The 15,831-nt window shown below is 40.8% G+C and overlaps 1 protein-coding gene across 5 annotated transcripts in view; it reads right to left on the bottom strand.

The window, feature by feature from the left end:
- kiaa0586 (KIAA0586 ortholog) overlaps positions 1-15,831 on the bottom strand; it is a 667,340-nt gene that overhangs the window by 60,214 nt on the left and 591,295 nt on the right. For all 5 annotated transcript variants that reach the window (XM_041214268.1, XM_041214267.1, XM_041214271.1 and 2 more), the window contains 3 exons: positions 9,637-9,820; positions 5,959-6,098; positions 1,276-1,363 (listed from right to left, as the gene is read on the bottom strand). In XM_041214268.1, coding sequence (XP_041070202.1) covers positions 1,276-1,363; positions 5,959-6,098; positions 9,637-9,820 — 412 coding nt within the window. The remainder of the gene's footprint in view (positions 1-1,275; positions 1,364-5,958; positions 6,099-9,636; positions 9,821-15,831) is intronic.

The following is a 15,831-nucleotide window of genomic DNA, read 5'->3' on the forward strand; positions in this document are numbered from 1 at the left end:
TTAAAGAGCTGTCTAGCTGTCAAACCTGTAAAAGCTGTCCAGTGTCAAAGCTATCCAGGTAGTGTCAAAATTGTCAAACCTGTTCAGGAAGTGTCAAAGCTGTCAAGGAACTGTCCAAGGATACTAGGTGAATTGGCATGGAGGTGGTGGTGGATGGGGGGCATGGGTTGGCATGAGTTGGCACTAAGTTAGCATGGGGGTATGGGGGCAATGTGGAGTGGGTAGAGGGGCACTAAGTTGCCACAGGGGTGTGAGGGGCCATGGGTTAGCATAGGTTGGCATGGATGGGGCATAGGGAGTGTGTGGGGGGTGAGAGGTGAAGGCTGGAGGGATGTTTTGGTTTTATTGTTTTTTTTATTTCAGCACAGTGCAGCAGCACAGAGGCAAGCCTTCTGCCCAGCCAGCCTCCACACCAGGCAGCCTGTGCATTCATTCAGGGATCAACTGCCCTGACTCCTTTTTCAGCCTGCCCCACCCGCCCAACTGAAAAACCCACCTGTGGGCAGCCATTTTTAAAGGTCAGGTTCACCAAGACAGGAAATCTCCTGACTCTGTAAACCTGACCTGGAGATGAAAATCTGGGCTATACAGTCTATGATCCAATGTGCCTCTTATAATTTCTGGGTTTGTGCTAGATATTACCTCAGGTTCAACAACACTGGTACCTTCTGTAAGAAATTACAGAGAGATGGGATATTGGGTTGCAAGGAGATCTTGTGGAAAAGAGAAAGAAATGATGCAACACAGGCAGCTATATAGACGTTTTCAATCTCAGTGATGAATAAATTCATGATCTTTTCACACTAGGCTGGAGATTGTATGTTACTTCTAGAATTTCTACCGGCATTTCTGCACAATATGAAATAATTTGTTACTATTATTGAGTCAGTGAAAAATGATTAATGCTGTAAAAAGGAAACAAATACATGATAATGTAGGGATTTGATTCCTTAAAATACTGAAAATGCTTTTGTACCCATTTCAACTTTGAATTAATTGTGAAACATTAGAAATGTTTTATGATTTTGCAAATTGGATTGTATACTGAAACAGCTTCATTTGTTTCAAGATGAAGTTTTTGCTCCCAAGAAGAAAACATACTTCCACCATATATTCTCAGAGGAAAATTCTTAAATTTGAAAGGCTTTGAAAGTTCTTAAATTTTTGAAAAGCTTTCACTAACTGCATCCAACAATGGCACTGCTGCTGTTGGGTAGACAGACACAACACAGCAACCAGGCTCTAGGTATAAGAGATATACTGAAGCTGACTTACTTGGCTGTATGGTATCCGTAGTTCTACTTTCAACTCTTATCACTAGTGCAGTTGCTGGTTTTTGCTCCATCGCTGATATGTAATCGCCCTAAAGAAACTTGCAATAAGTCATATGAAGTCTAAGTCACTTTTCACAAGACTTTCATCAAGTACTGATGCCTTAGTCAGGAATGTGATCATAACCCTAAAGTATGTTCTTTTTAAACCACTAAATAATTTACCGAAATTATTTTTTAATAGCCATTTGTATGAATTACTTTAGATCATCCAATGTAATGTTGGTGTAGATGAAAGTTAACGTATTAGAAAATTAAACAAAATTTGAATTTTTAGCCCCTGATGAGGACGGGCTGGATGTGGGCAGGCACAGGATTTCAGCCATTTTCCTGTAAGTGGGATGGTTGGAGGGGGGGGATGTGATGGGGGGCGTGGAGGCAGATATATCTGCCCACGAGCATCAGATACCTAATTCACCTTTTAAAAGAGGCTATTAAGCCCATTATGGAAGGCTAACTAGAATTTGCTAGGAGGCAGTTTCTAGGCGCCTTAGAGATCCTTCCTGCCTGCCTAGCTTGAGCTGCAGCAACAGGTTGCCCTATGGAAGGGTTTCCCCTTGCATCAACCTGGCACCCACACTGGTGGTCGGGCTGCTGATTGCATTTTTTACTTTAAATTTCAAAAAAAGTTGGAGAATGGATGCCTCCGTCTTGGGATGCCTCTCCTTCACTTACCTGTAAAGGCACTCAGTTGTTTCTTTCAAGATGGAGAGGCTCCTCATGGTTCTTCAGCTTTGAGAGCCCATCTGCCTTCCTTAGTTGGACCAACAGCCTACCCTCTGGATAGTAATTGGCCAATTCAGGGAAAATCACCATTGGGTGACTGTTCTCACATAGTGCAGGCTTCTGACTCAATTTTAGCCTGACAGCAGGATCCCGAAGCCCATGGAAATAATCCTGCTCATGGCTTTGTTATAAGAAACTAATTATAAGAAATGAGAAAACTATTTACAGAAGTGGTTTTTGTATCATTCAAGTGTATCTCCTATCTGGATAAGTTAGAGTTACATTTATGGGACCAGAGGCAGATGCTGATGTGGTGTTGTGTCTGACCTCCCCATTGAGAATGGCTTAGGTAGTTGGTCTAGAAACTAATATTACAATTTATTTTCAGAGTTTGTTGGCAGGGAGTTTGACAAGATCTTCGGAAGTATTTTTGGAAATCTGAGAGATACTCGATTTTAATTTTCACTTATATATAGATGGTAGCAGAAAACATAGTCATCCTATAAAGACATGAAGAACAACTTTGTCAATTTTCACCACAGACCAGTGAAGTCAAATTCCTTTTAAAAACCGTACAGCAGGAACAGTGGTGAATCAATTATCTATATGTCATTCATCTGGACTGTTCAATCACCCAATGCCCTTTCTTACAAGTTCTGATAATCACTTTAAAGGTGCACACAGTACAATACATAATGAATGGAAAACCTGGTGTACTGCTTGACTATCTGAATAAGTTCATTACCAGAACACCATAAAGTTTCAGTCAAGTTAAACAATTAAGGTTCTACTGGTATTGCAGTGGATTCAGGTGGGCAGTGTTGCTGATATTCACACTGATAAAATCATCATAAATAAAACAAGTGCTGTAATAAAATGTACTTAAACTATGGATGTGATATAATTACACAAGAAAATCTTGCTACATACGATGTAACAGTTTTCATTGAACTACAGTCACTTTTACATCAGTGAAGCCAAAGTACTGTTTTACATTTAATTGAATCAATACCGAAGTATTTTCAAGGAGATAAATCCCCTGAAGGTTTATCTGAAGTCAAATTGGAGTGGTGTGTAATGAAGATTTTATATGAGAATTTGTTGTGACTTGTTCTATGTAAAATTAAGTTTATTCAATAATTTGATATTCGGATATTAGTTTAGTGTATGCAATTATTGCTGCTTCTTTGGATTACACTATTTCAAATTCACAGTTAAAAAGCAAAATAAACATGTATAGCACACGTTCTGAGATTGGGTAGCACACTGAATTGGCATACTGCACTTTTAGTTTAGGAGTCTTAATTCAAATCCTTCCCAAGACAATGGAATGTAATGCTCCAATGGAAAACAAGTTTGTGTAGTTCCAACTGAGGCCCTAGCGCATGTGAACATACACCACAGAGTGCCCATTTTCAGTGTAATTGGATCCAAATTGGAGATCTCAGCTGAATGGCCACAAGGATAGTTGGTGATTAAGTGGCACAGTAATGAGCATTCTATTGATGTTAAGAGTAGGTACAATGTGAAGGAGAAAGTAACAACTTTGGGTTACAAAACTAAAATATGTAGCCAGAATAAATAATTCAAGCCTTTGACATTCATTTTTGTTCAGTAATATAACCCTTTTCTTTCTGAAACTTTAAAGGCTAAATTGTAAGCATGGTCCATTTCCTCATGAGCCAATTTTGGGTAGATTTCCACCTTCACTGCTTTGGGTGATATTCTGGCAGTGTTAAGGGGATAGATTTTCACCTTCACCACCTAAGTGCTAATCTGGCAGAAAGAATCACCTGCCAATTATAGAACCAGTCTGATTTTCATTCCTTTGATTGTTTAAAGGGCAGGTGATTCTTTCTGCCAAATTAGTGCTCAGGTGGTGAAGGTGAAAATCCAACCCCTTAACACTTGAGCATCTAAATCACAATATAGTGTGCCTCAAAAATAGGCCACTATGATGAGAACCAGCCTTGGGCATTCCAATTTGTTCCAACAGCATTGTAAATATCTCACACTGGCTAAGGATGATACAGGATCTTTTACCTTAACTGCTGCCTGGAACTTTCTTATCCCTTCAATATAGAGACAAAATGATTTTTTTCAGCATGATCATAATTGGATGTTGAAAATTCAATAACTATTCTGAACTGAACTTTATTTTTCACACTCAATTTATTAAAACAATGACCAGATATTTGAAATGGTAGTGAGTCATGAAGATCATTTTTTCACAAAATTTTGCAAAAACTCGGTGATTAAAGCTCATGCAGTCTTACAGTCCATACACTCATTAGTTTCTGCTAGATTGGGTGGCCTTTTACAAGGTAGTTAATCTGAAATCAACCAAACCAGTGCAAAAGATTGAAGAATTTCATGCACAAATGAAGTCCAGTGCAAATATGAGCTCTGGGGTCTTTTTGCACTAGTTAAAAAAAGTTTGCACCAAAAACCAGCCACGGCCACAAATCTGATCATGTTGATCACGTCCCCAGATTGAATTATTCACCACTGAAAGTTTCTGCTGATTGTGCTAGCCTGTGGGCCTTCGAGGAGGCTCTTAAAAATTAGCTTTTATTGTAGTTGTAAGGACATAAATAGACATGTTTTAATTTCCTTTTTAATTTACTATGAAACTGACTACAGGATACAAATGTAACTAGTAAAAGTATAGTTTGTTTTGAATAATTTGCAGTAATTTCAGATTGTATTACCTACATGTGGTGGACTACACACATTATTTTTAGTGATAACCCTGCTTTCAGCTATATTAATAAAACTGCACCAGATTAACACTCAAGTATAATCATGGAATATTTTTAATGGATCTAAAAAAGACAGATGCTAAAACAATGCCTGAATCTGCTGATTCCTGGAAATGTTTAAGTTTGGCGATACGCAAATGAGTTTGAGCAGAAATCTGAGTAAAAAAAAACTTCTCAAAACTAGCACAATTTTAAGTTCAATTTGCACTCCGGGTCTCTGATTGTGCCCAAAACAAAGACTCCAGGCCATTATCTTTATTTTGCCTAAGGCAGCTTTAAGTTACAGTAAGTAAACAACAGCTGATATCATTAACTATCGGCATGCATTTTTTAGATCAGGAAAGAATACAGCTAGCATTTAACCACAAAGGTTGCCCACATAACAATTTCAGGTGCCAAAATTCCTATCTCTCCCCTCATCAGAATTCTCTGGCCTGCTTTCGAATGGATGAATTTCCAGCTGCACTAGGTTTAACCCCCATTTTCTAGCCCATATGGCACTTACAATGGAGACACACCTTTAGTTAATTCAAATTATCTGATAAATTAGTGCTAAGTTCCCCTCCTGTCATGTAGTACCATGTCTGGAGTTTTTGCCTAAAGTTTGATAATTACAGTATCTATGAACAAACCATCATTTCTGGGACTTCATTGGCAGAGCAACAATATCAGAAAGTGACCATGAAATCTAGGAGCACTGACATGTCTGATTAAGACAGGATCGTATCCAAAATGCTGAAACATTTTGTGTCCTAAAAAAAGAATCTTAAAGTCCAAGTTCTAAATTTCAAAGTCTTTCCATTTTCTATCCCAGTCCACTTATAGTTTGTAACCTTTGTCCCAACACTCAGTCCTCTGCACAAGCAAGGTTAAGGGGAATAAATAAATTTCTGTTTGCTATAATTTTTAGTGTAAAAGCCACAATTTGTATAGTCTGGGGAGCTTGCATGTTTCTTTGCAGCAGATAATATTCTAAATCCTAAAACTTTGACTGGCTTTCAAATTGCTCCAAAATACAATGTACACAGTCTCCTTTCTGATTATTTGTGGTTTATTTTGATTGCAAGGTATTCAGTTACAACAGAAAACACTATTCTAAAAATAAGTGTTCAAGCAGACTGGACCTCTCAGGTGTTTACCTGTCCCCTATCTTCTGCCATTGGAGTCTTCTGGGGCACCCCTTTCATTCGACTGGTGTGAAGTCCTGGGACTGGAAATATTTCAAGATCTGCCAGGGTCATGGGTCCATAGCTGGCATCAAACTCTCTTCCATTCCTCTCTAAAAGAATACATAACCAATAGTATCATAATCATTCGAAGTATTAAAAATAATATATTATAAAAACATTGTGAACTGCAGAAACACTAAAGAATGCGGCTCTCCTGATCTGCTCCTATACTTGTTGCAATTATTTCCAACAAATTGTGACATAAATTCAGCACTGAAGATCGGGTAGCAAAATGGTCTAATTTATGGTGTTTGTCGCCAATATCATGATCAGAAGAAACGAGCAACATTCCTGCTATTCTATGGTGCAAAGAAGGTGAAATTAAAATGTCGCTGAAATTTTAATCAAAGTTTACCTGAAATGAACATTGCAAAAGTAAAATTCACCAAAATTACATTGATAAAAGCAATGATGGTCAAGGAAGGAAAAAATAACTTAGGCCTGGAATTTCAAGGAAGGTTTTGACGTAATTATGATGTAAGAGCAGAGATCTTCTGTTTTCTTCTAAGAAAATCCACTTATTTCCGATTTGTGTCAATTTTACACCAAAACATCAGGGTAAAAAAATTTCCTCTATCATTTGTGCCACTTCCGAGTTACATCAGTCAAAATCCCACTTAGCTTTTCCATATAACTCCACCCACAAGCAAGTGACCAGAGAGTACAATTTTCCTGCATTTACACCAGTTCTAAATGGGTGTAAATTTACACCCCAAAATATTAAGTACAGGAGGTCCTAAAGTCACCATTTCTGGTGTCTTATATTCATTTTTTTTACGTCTTTTTGAAATGGACAATGCATTTTCTGTATATTTGAATGTTTTTTTAATGATATTAGATTCTGTTAAATTAAAAAGAGAATTGCTTCCACAAATGCATTCTATTAACATGCTATGCTTAACATACATAAATGGCTTGACAGCTTCAAATTTTATTTCCATAACATTAAAAAGATAAATAGGGACCACAGGAAGAAAGATGGTGTATATTCCATGCTTTCTTCAGGCCCAGATTGTTTATGCTGATTTGCACTTATTTCACATTGGTTTTTATGTCATACTGATGAGATTCTTAACAAATTTTCGTATGCATTGCCATCAGCAAGATCAATTTAGAAAACTATCACAGATTTCAGTGTAACACAGATTGAGGAAATTCTGACTCATTTTGCAAAAGACAGAATGCAGCTTATGAAAGTCTCAGTCTTAATAACACTATAACAGACTTATTGGCAGTGGTGCAGCTAATTGGTTCCAACAGTATTAGTACAATGTATGGGCTTGGACTCCAAATGAACTTATTTGAAATCTGAGTTAATTCATTCTGCTCTTTCTTTTTATAAAAACATTTATTATGAGATGTTAAAGTTGGGTATTGTGAATACAATTGGCTATCCTATAAATGAACAGCTTCCTCTTAAAGGAATCTGAGTAGACACACAAATGCAAACATTACCTCAGTTTCATAATTGTATTGAGGATGTATAAAATAAATGAGAATGGTGAAGTGGTTTAGTTTCCTCATAAGTATAGTTCCTCATTGTACATCCTGCTTATACAACATGCATCGGGACAGCTATTTCTTTAAAAAATAGGAATTACCACAAGCATAGAGAGCATTTTAATATTCCCCATTACAACATGTAAGGTTCTTCTCACCTCTCAGGGCTAACTCCTGACTGTCACTATGAAAATCTGCTAACAGGGATAAAGTATTCAACTGATGGAGACTTGATACAAAACAGTATAGCTTTCCTCAATGTTAGAAAAAAGAGAATAAAAATGTAACTATGTGACTTGTAAAATTAAATAATTAAATAATAATAGTTTATAAATTAAACCATTGTACAGAAAAAAAATCATTCTTCTGAGTACCCTTGTCCATGTACCATAAAAAGTTAGTACATAGGTACATCAAGTAATCAGGAAGGCAAATGGATTGTCGGCCTTTACTACAAGAGGTATTGAGTATAAAAGTAGGAAAGACTTTCTACAACCATACAGGGCATTGGTGAGACCACACCTGGAGTACTGTGTACAGTTTTGGTCTCCTTAATAAGGGAAGCATTTGCATTGGAGAAGGTTCACTAGGCTGATTCCTCGATAAAGGGGCTGTCTTATGAGGAAAGACAGAACAGGTTGGGCCTATGCTCACTGTTATTTTGAAGAACGAGAAGTGATTCTGATTGATACATTTAAGATTCTGAGGTGGCTTGACAGGGTAGTTGTTGAGAGGATGTTTCCTCTTGTGGGGAAATCTAGAGATAGGAATCGCCCATTTAAGAGAGAGTCGAGGAGAATTTCTCTTAGAGTCTTTGAAATTTTCTTTCACAGAAAGCAGTGGAAGCTGGGTCATTGAATCTATTCATCACTGAGTTTGACAGATTTTTGACTGACAAGCGAGTAAAGGGTTACAGGGAGGAACGCAGAGCTAAGGCCACAATCAGATCAGCTACGTCCTTATTGAATGGTGCAGCAGGCTCGATGAACCAAATAGCCTATTCCTGCTCCTATTTCTTATAATTTTATGATCTGATCAATCTTGTAACAGGGATTTCATACAGATTGTCAAAGTGTGATAACATTGCAATTACAAGCTTTCCTACAATTAGGATCATCATGGGGGAAGGAGGAGTTTCACACTCAATGCTATCATACATCATATGTGTTACAGAGTTTGGATGTAAGTGCTAGAAGAGAAAACAAAAATAGGCATGGTTTGTGCTCCTAACTGTGATATAATGACTTAAATACAAATGTGCCAGTGTGGATATTGGATGAGAACAGTATAAAATTTACTAAAATTGGCTTGTCCTTACATAAGAAAGGATACTTTACCTAAAAAAGGATATACTTGCCAGAGAGGGAGTGCAGCAAAGGTTCATCTGACTCATTCCTGGGATGGCACGATTGTGGAGAGATTGGGCTGACTAGATCTGTATTCACTGCAGTTTAGAAGAATGAGAGGGGATCTCATTGAAATGTATAAAATTCTGACAGGGCTGAACAGACTGAATGCAGGGATGAAGTTTCCTCTGGCAAGGGTGTCTAGAACAAGGGGTCACAGTCTCAGGATACGGGTTAAACCATTTAGGACTGAGGTGAGGAGGAACTTCTTCACCCAGAGGTGATGAACCTATGGAATTCCCTACCACAGAAGGCCATGAAGTCCAAGTCACTGAATATATTTAAGAAGAAAATAGATAGATTTCTAGACTCTAAAGATGACCATCTGAGAGAACAAATTTCTCCTCATCTCTGTCTTAAATGAGCGACCCCTTAATTTTAAACCATGACCCCTAGGTTTAGATTCTCCCACAAGAGGAAACATCCTCTCCACATTCACCCTGTTAATACTCCTCAGGATCTTAAAGGTTTCAATCAAGTTATCTTTCACTTTTCTAAATTCTTAAAGCCTAGCCTGTCCAACCTTACCTCATTGGACAACCCGCCCATTCCTGGTATTAGTCTAGTAAACCTTCTCGGAACTGCTTCTAACGCATTTAAATACTTCCTTAAATAAGGAGACCAATAAGTAGACATAATTCAGTTCTCTGTGCTCAAGAGGTAACTATATCACACTTATTACCTGTTTGAGTATCAAACTGCCCTGGTGATGGTGAACGTCTTCTTTGCTGTAAGCTTGTGCCTCTATTCACTGATAAAGAATTTATGTATTGTGACTTTCCAGTCAGGATGCTTTCTGCTGCTGCAGTAAATCTGGGCATCTGGCCTTCACTAATTTGCCCTGTGCTGCTATCATCTTCGGAGTCCTATTTGGTAGGAAAAGAAATGGTGGACACGTAAAATTCAGAGGGGATATACCAAGTGATACACAGTTTCAGAGCTTGAGTGACCATCGTACATTACGTTTTAGTATAAAAAGGTGAAAACTTACTTTATCAATTAGCTGAAGGAGTTCTGTATCAATCAAGGTAGAATATGAAAAATGTTCATTATTGACTTTATCACACATTCTCTGATCAGTTAACACACACATCACTTGCCATGATGGATTCTCGTACACACTGTCAGAGTAATAAGCCTAAATCCTAAACCCAGAAGAAATATCTATATTATACTAGTGTGATCATCCTGTTTCCCAAATTAGCTACACTAGTGACTTTACCAAATTAGTTTGCGCATTTAGTCTTTAGTTGTCAACTGCACCACATTTTAGGACAAAACAAAAACAGAATTACCTGGAAAAACTCAGCAGGTCTGGCAGCATCGGCGGAGAAGTAAAGAGTTGACGTTTCGAGTCCTCATGACCCTTCAACAGAACTAGGTGAATCCCAGGAAGGTGTGAAATATAAGCTGGTTTAAGGTGGGGGGGGTTGTTGGGTGGGGGGAGAGAGAAGTGGAGGGGGGGTGATGTGGTTGTAGGGACAAACAAGCAGTGATAGGAGCAGATCATCAAAAGATGTCACAGACAGCAGAACAAAAAGAACACATAGGTGTCGAAGTTGGTGATATTATCTAAACAAATGTGCTAATTAAGAATGGATGGTAGGGCTATCAAGGTACAGCTCTAGTGGGGGTGGGGTGGAGAGACTAACAGGGCATACAAGATTTAAAAATAATGGAAATAGGTGGGAAAAGAAAAATCTGTATAAATTATTGGAAAAAACAAAAGGAAGGGGAAAGAAACGGAAAAGTTGTGGGGACGGAGGAGGGAGTGCAAGATTTAAAGTTGTTGAATTCAATATTCAGTCCGGAAGCTGTAAAGTGCCTAGTCGGAAGATGAGGTGCTGTTCCTCCAGTTTGTGTTGGGCTTCACTGGAACAATGCAGCAAGCCAAGGACAGACATGTGGGCAAGAGAGCAGGGTGGAGTGTTAAAATAGCAAGCGACAGTGAAGTTTGGGTCTTTCTTGCGGACAGACCACAGGTGTTCTGGAAAGCGGTCGCCCAGTTTACGTTTGGTCTCTCCAATGTAGAGGAGACCACATTGGGAGCAACGAATGCAGTAGACTAAGTTGGGGGAAATGCAAGTGAAATGTTGCTTCATTTGAAAGGAGTGTTTGGGCCCTTGGACGGTGAGGAGAGAGGAAGTGAAGGGGCAGGTGGTACATCTTTTGCGTGGGCATGGGGTGGTGCCATAGGTGGGGGTTGGGGAGTAGGGGGTGATGGAGGAGTGGACCAGGGTGTCCCAGAGGGAACGATCCCTACGGAATGCCGACAGTGGGGGTGAAGGGAAGATGTGTTTGGTAGTGGCATCATGCTGGAGTTGGCGGAAATGGCAGAGGATGATCCTTTGAATGCGGAGGCTGGTGGGATGATAAGTGAGGACAAGGGGAACCCTATCATGTTTCTGGGAGGGAGGAGAAGGCGTGAGGGAGGATGCGCGGGAGATGGGCCGGACACGGTTGAGGGCCCTGTCAACGACCGTGGCTGGAAAACCTCGGTTTAGGAGGAAGGAGGACATGTCAGAGCAACTGTTTTTGAAGGTAGCATCATCAGAACAGATGCGAAGGAACTGAGAGAATGGGATGGAGTCCTTACAGGAAGTGGGGTGTGAGGAGCTGTAGTCAAGGTAGCTGTGGGAGTTGGTAGGCTTGTAATGGATATTGGTGGACAGTCTATCACCAGAGATTGAGACAGTGAGGTCAAGGAAGGGAAGGGAAGTGTCAGAGATGGACCACGTGAAAATGATGGAGGGGTGGAGATTGGAAGCAAAATTAATAAATTTTTCCAAGTCCCGACGAGAGCACGAAGCAGCACCGAAGTATTCATCGATGTACCGGAGAAAGAGTTGTGGAAGGGGGCCGGAGTAGGACTGCAACAAGGAATGTTCCACATACCCCATAAAGAGACAGGCACATAGCTGGGGCCCATGCGGGTACCCATAGCCACACCTTTTACTTGGAGGAAGTGAGAGGAGTTGAAGGATAAATTGTTCAGTGTGAGAACAAGTTCAGCCAGACGGAGAATAGTGGTGGATGGGGATTGTTCGGGCCTCTGTTCGAGGAAGAAGCTAAGGGCCCTCAGACCATCCTGGTGGGAGATGGAGGTGTAGAGGGATTGGACGTCCATGGTGAAGAGGAAGCGGTTGGGGCCAGGGAACTAGAAATTGTTGATGTAACGTAAGGTGTCAGAGGAATCACGGATGTAGGTGGGAAGGGACTGGACAAGGGGAGAGAGAAGGGAGTCAAGATAACGAGAAATGAGTTCTGTGGGGCAGGAGCAAGCTGACACGATCGGTCTACCAGGACAGTTCTGTTTGTGGATTTTGGGTAGGAGGTAGAAGCGGGCCGTCCCAGGTTGGGCGACTATCAGGTTGGAAGCTGTGGGAGGAAGATCCCCAGAGGAGATGAGGTCAGTGACAGTCCTGGAAAGAATGGCTTGATGTTCAGTGGTGGAGTCATGGTCCAGGGAGAGGTAGGAGGAAGTGTCTGCAAGTTGATACTCAGCCTCCGCGAGGTAGAGGTCAGTGTGCCAGACAACAACAGCACCACCCTTGTCAGCGGGTTTGATGAAAATGTCAGGGTTGGACCTGAGAGAATGGAGCGCAGTAAGTTCAGAGGGAGACAGATTAGAATGGGTGAGAGGAGCAGAGAAATTGAGACGACTAATGTCGCGCCGACAGTTCTCAATGAAAAGATCAAGAGAAGGTAAGAATCCAGAGGGAGGGGTCCAGGTGGAGGGAGAATATTGGAGGTGGGTGAAAGGATCCATTGAACGGGGAGAGGACTCCTGCCCAAAGAAGTGAGCCCGGAGACGAAGACGGCGGAAGAAGAGTTCAGCATCATGTCGAGCCCGAAATTCATTGAGGTGAGGGCGTAAGGGTATGAAACTAAGTCCTTTGCTGAGCACTGAACGTTCAGCATCGGAGAAGGGAAGGTCAGGGGGTATAGTGAATACACGGCTGGGGCTGGGATTGGAAGATGGGGTGGGGACGGAGGGACAGGCAGGGGTGGAGGGTCCTAGATGGGTGTTGGTGTCGAGGAGTTGTTGGGGCATTTTAGGAAATGTATTTGTTGGTGTTGGCCTATATAGTCAATTATAAAAGGATTAAATGATTCTATGTTCATAGCACAACCTTCACAACAACAACAAATATCACCAATGATGTTAATTCAGAAAATGCATCTGCACTCAAAGGAACATCTTTTATCTGGCAATCAACGGAGTAAACTTACATCTTCACGGCCCAAATGGTAATCTGATGGAGCAGATTCCCCACCATTATAGAACACGCCTGATTTTCATCCCATTGAAAACAATGGACACTGGAAAGGTTCAACAACAGGCAGACAACCTACTCTACCAGGTTACCATTCATGTGATGAAGATGAAAATTTGCCTTGCTATCTGAAACCCAGAATTAAAAGAAGAATTCTCCTATCTGTGGGAGCTTTCAGACATTGTGCATTTTCTATTGCTAACTTTGAACATTACAGTCAACATTGCTTTACAAGCTTTACGCTTTGACATTATTGTAAATGCGCTGAGATAGGAAGGAAGCACTTTCTCACGGATGGGTGTTAAGTCAACATCAGCAATGCCACAGGTGATTGAGTCATGTACTCTGACAGTTTAGCGGCAGGAATTACACTCTTCAACTGTAAAGTGCATTTATAAAGTTACATGGAATTCTCAAAATAAAAATATAGGCCATGTAAAATATGATGTTGACTGTATTCTAAACAATGGCCAGTTGTGAAATTTATTGTTAATAAGTGAAAGTTTACTAATGAGGAGAATCTGGAATTAACCATAAGCTACTTATTCAGTCAGTGTATCTTTTACTGTTTGCTCTTATGGGAAATCGAGGGCAGAATCTTCTGTTCGGCGTGTGGGGCCAGACCTTGCACACCGATGCGTAAAATGATGCACGGTGTCATCAGGCATGCGTCCCGATATCACCATGCGTCATTCTGATCTTCCATTTGGTGAGTGCGCACCAGAGTCAGCTGTGCGCCTGCCGAACTGTCAAAGGGCTGTTTAGGCCATTAATAAAACAATTAACCCAAATGAGAATGTTGCCCATCTAACCTTAAGGTTGGATGGCAGGCGAAGAGCCCAGGTGGCTTTTGCATTTTTCATGAAAGTTCATCCATGGGCGGGATGAGGTTTCATGAAGGATTAATGAAATAAAAATTATCAAAATTCACAAACATGTCCCAACTCATGTGACACTGTCACTTGAGGGGACATGTCTGAATAATTTTCTTTTTTTTGCAACTTTACAACTGCACTTAACCTCCCTGAGGCAACTCTGTGCCTCAGGGAAATTTCTGCGCTCTTTTGCGCACATGCACGAAAGAGCACAGGCCCTAACTCTCTCTCCTTCCCCCGCCCACACAGGTAACGCTGAGCGCTACCGGGCGTGCGTCATACTAGGCGGGCCTTAATTGGCCCAGCCACACAAAATGGTGGCACGCAGCCGATCACGGGCGGCAATCGGCTCTGCGCCCGCCCGTGCCCGCTCCCGACCGGCCTGCCCAACAGGGAATAAATTCTCCCCCCAGACTCTATTGAATGAACATGGAGCTGCCCATATGCAGTCCAAAGCTACGTTCACATATATAGCAATTTGTATGTTAAACATTTTATATTCAGCCACAACAAAAAAGCTTGTTAGAACAAAGAAATGTTGGCCAGGAAACCAGAGAATTAAAAACAAAAAAACTGCGGATGCTGGAAATCCAAAACAAAAACAGAATTACCTGGAAAAACTCAGCAGGTCTGGCAGCATCGGCGGAGAAGAAAAGAGAATTCTTTGATCTGCTTTGAATAGTTCCAAGGCTATTTAATGGCCACCAAATTTCATGAGTTGATATCTCAACCAACGTTTGGCACCCCTGACAAAGGGCAGGGTTTTCCAGCCTTTCCTGCCTCCGGGATCGTCCAGTCCTGCTGAAAGTCAATGGACTTTTGGGTGGGCCGCCATGACGGTGCTGGAAAATCCTGGCCAATGTTTCAGCATTGTACTATGAGGGGGAAGGAACGAACTAGGAGCAGGAATAGGCCACTTGGCTCCTCAAGCCTGCTCTGCCATTCAATAAGATCATGGGTGATCTGATTGTAACCTCAACTCCATATTCCCACCTACCCCCGATAAAGGGTTTTCAGATTCACAGATGCATCCATGGAGATATTGTTCATTGGAGCTTAAGAGAGAAAAGATTGTCTATTGGTCATTAAAGTCAGGAAGCCCCAGAAAAGGCTGACTCACGGCATTATGCAGGGATAGTCCAGGCTCAGTTAGTGAAACCTTCATCACCCCAAGAACTCTGCACAGTGCAGTCTCACAAACGTTGCAAAGAAGCCAAAGCATTGTTCCCAATTTATATATCATACTACTAAAGTCTTTACTTATTTCTTTGTTTCTTTGCCATCCCAACAAACAAAATTCCAGGCTGATGACAGGATTTAAAGGACAAGCACCAAAGCAAAACTAGATAAAATTACTTAATTTATTTGCCACAGTGGGGGTTACCCTGTTGCAATGAAGATGTGTGAAACTCAAATTTCCTTGAATCCAGACATTTATTCTTTACTTTTGTGGGTATTATGCCTGAATGCTTTCCACTTAATTCTGCATGTTCCAAGGTGTTTTTACTAATCACTTAAAAAACTGTGAGAATAGAGGGTTTAAATGTATCAGCAGCAGTTTAAAGAAGAAAGGTGAAGGTTTGAAGGCCAGATATTCAGGGGTAGCAATATAATGGGCATACAAAATCTATGGGGAGGGAACAGTTTATTTCAAGTAAATTCCAAATATTTATTCACACGTTTGGGGTTAAAATGTAGATTAACTCAAGAAATATTATCCGGATA

This window comes from Carcharodon carcharias, chromosome 20 (assembly GCF_017639515.1).
Source record: "Carcharodon carcharias isolate sCarCar2 chromosome 20, sCarCar2.pri, whole genome shotgun sequence".
In the NCBI taxonomy this organism is placed as follows: domain Eukaryota; kingdom Metazoa; phylum Chordata; class Chondrichthyes; order Lamniformes; family Lamnidae; genus Carcharodon; species Carcharodon carcharias.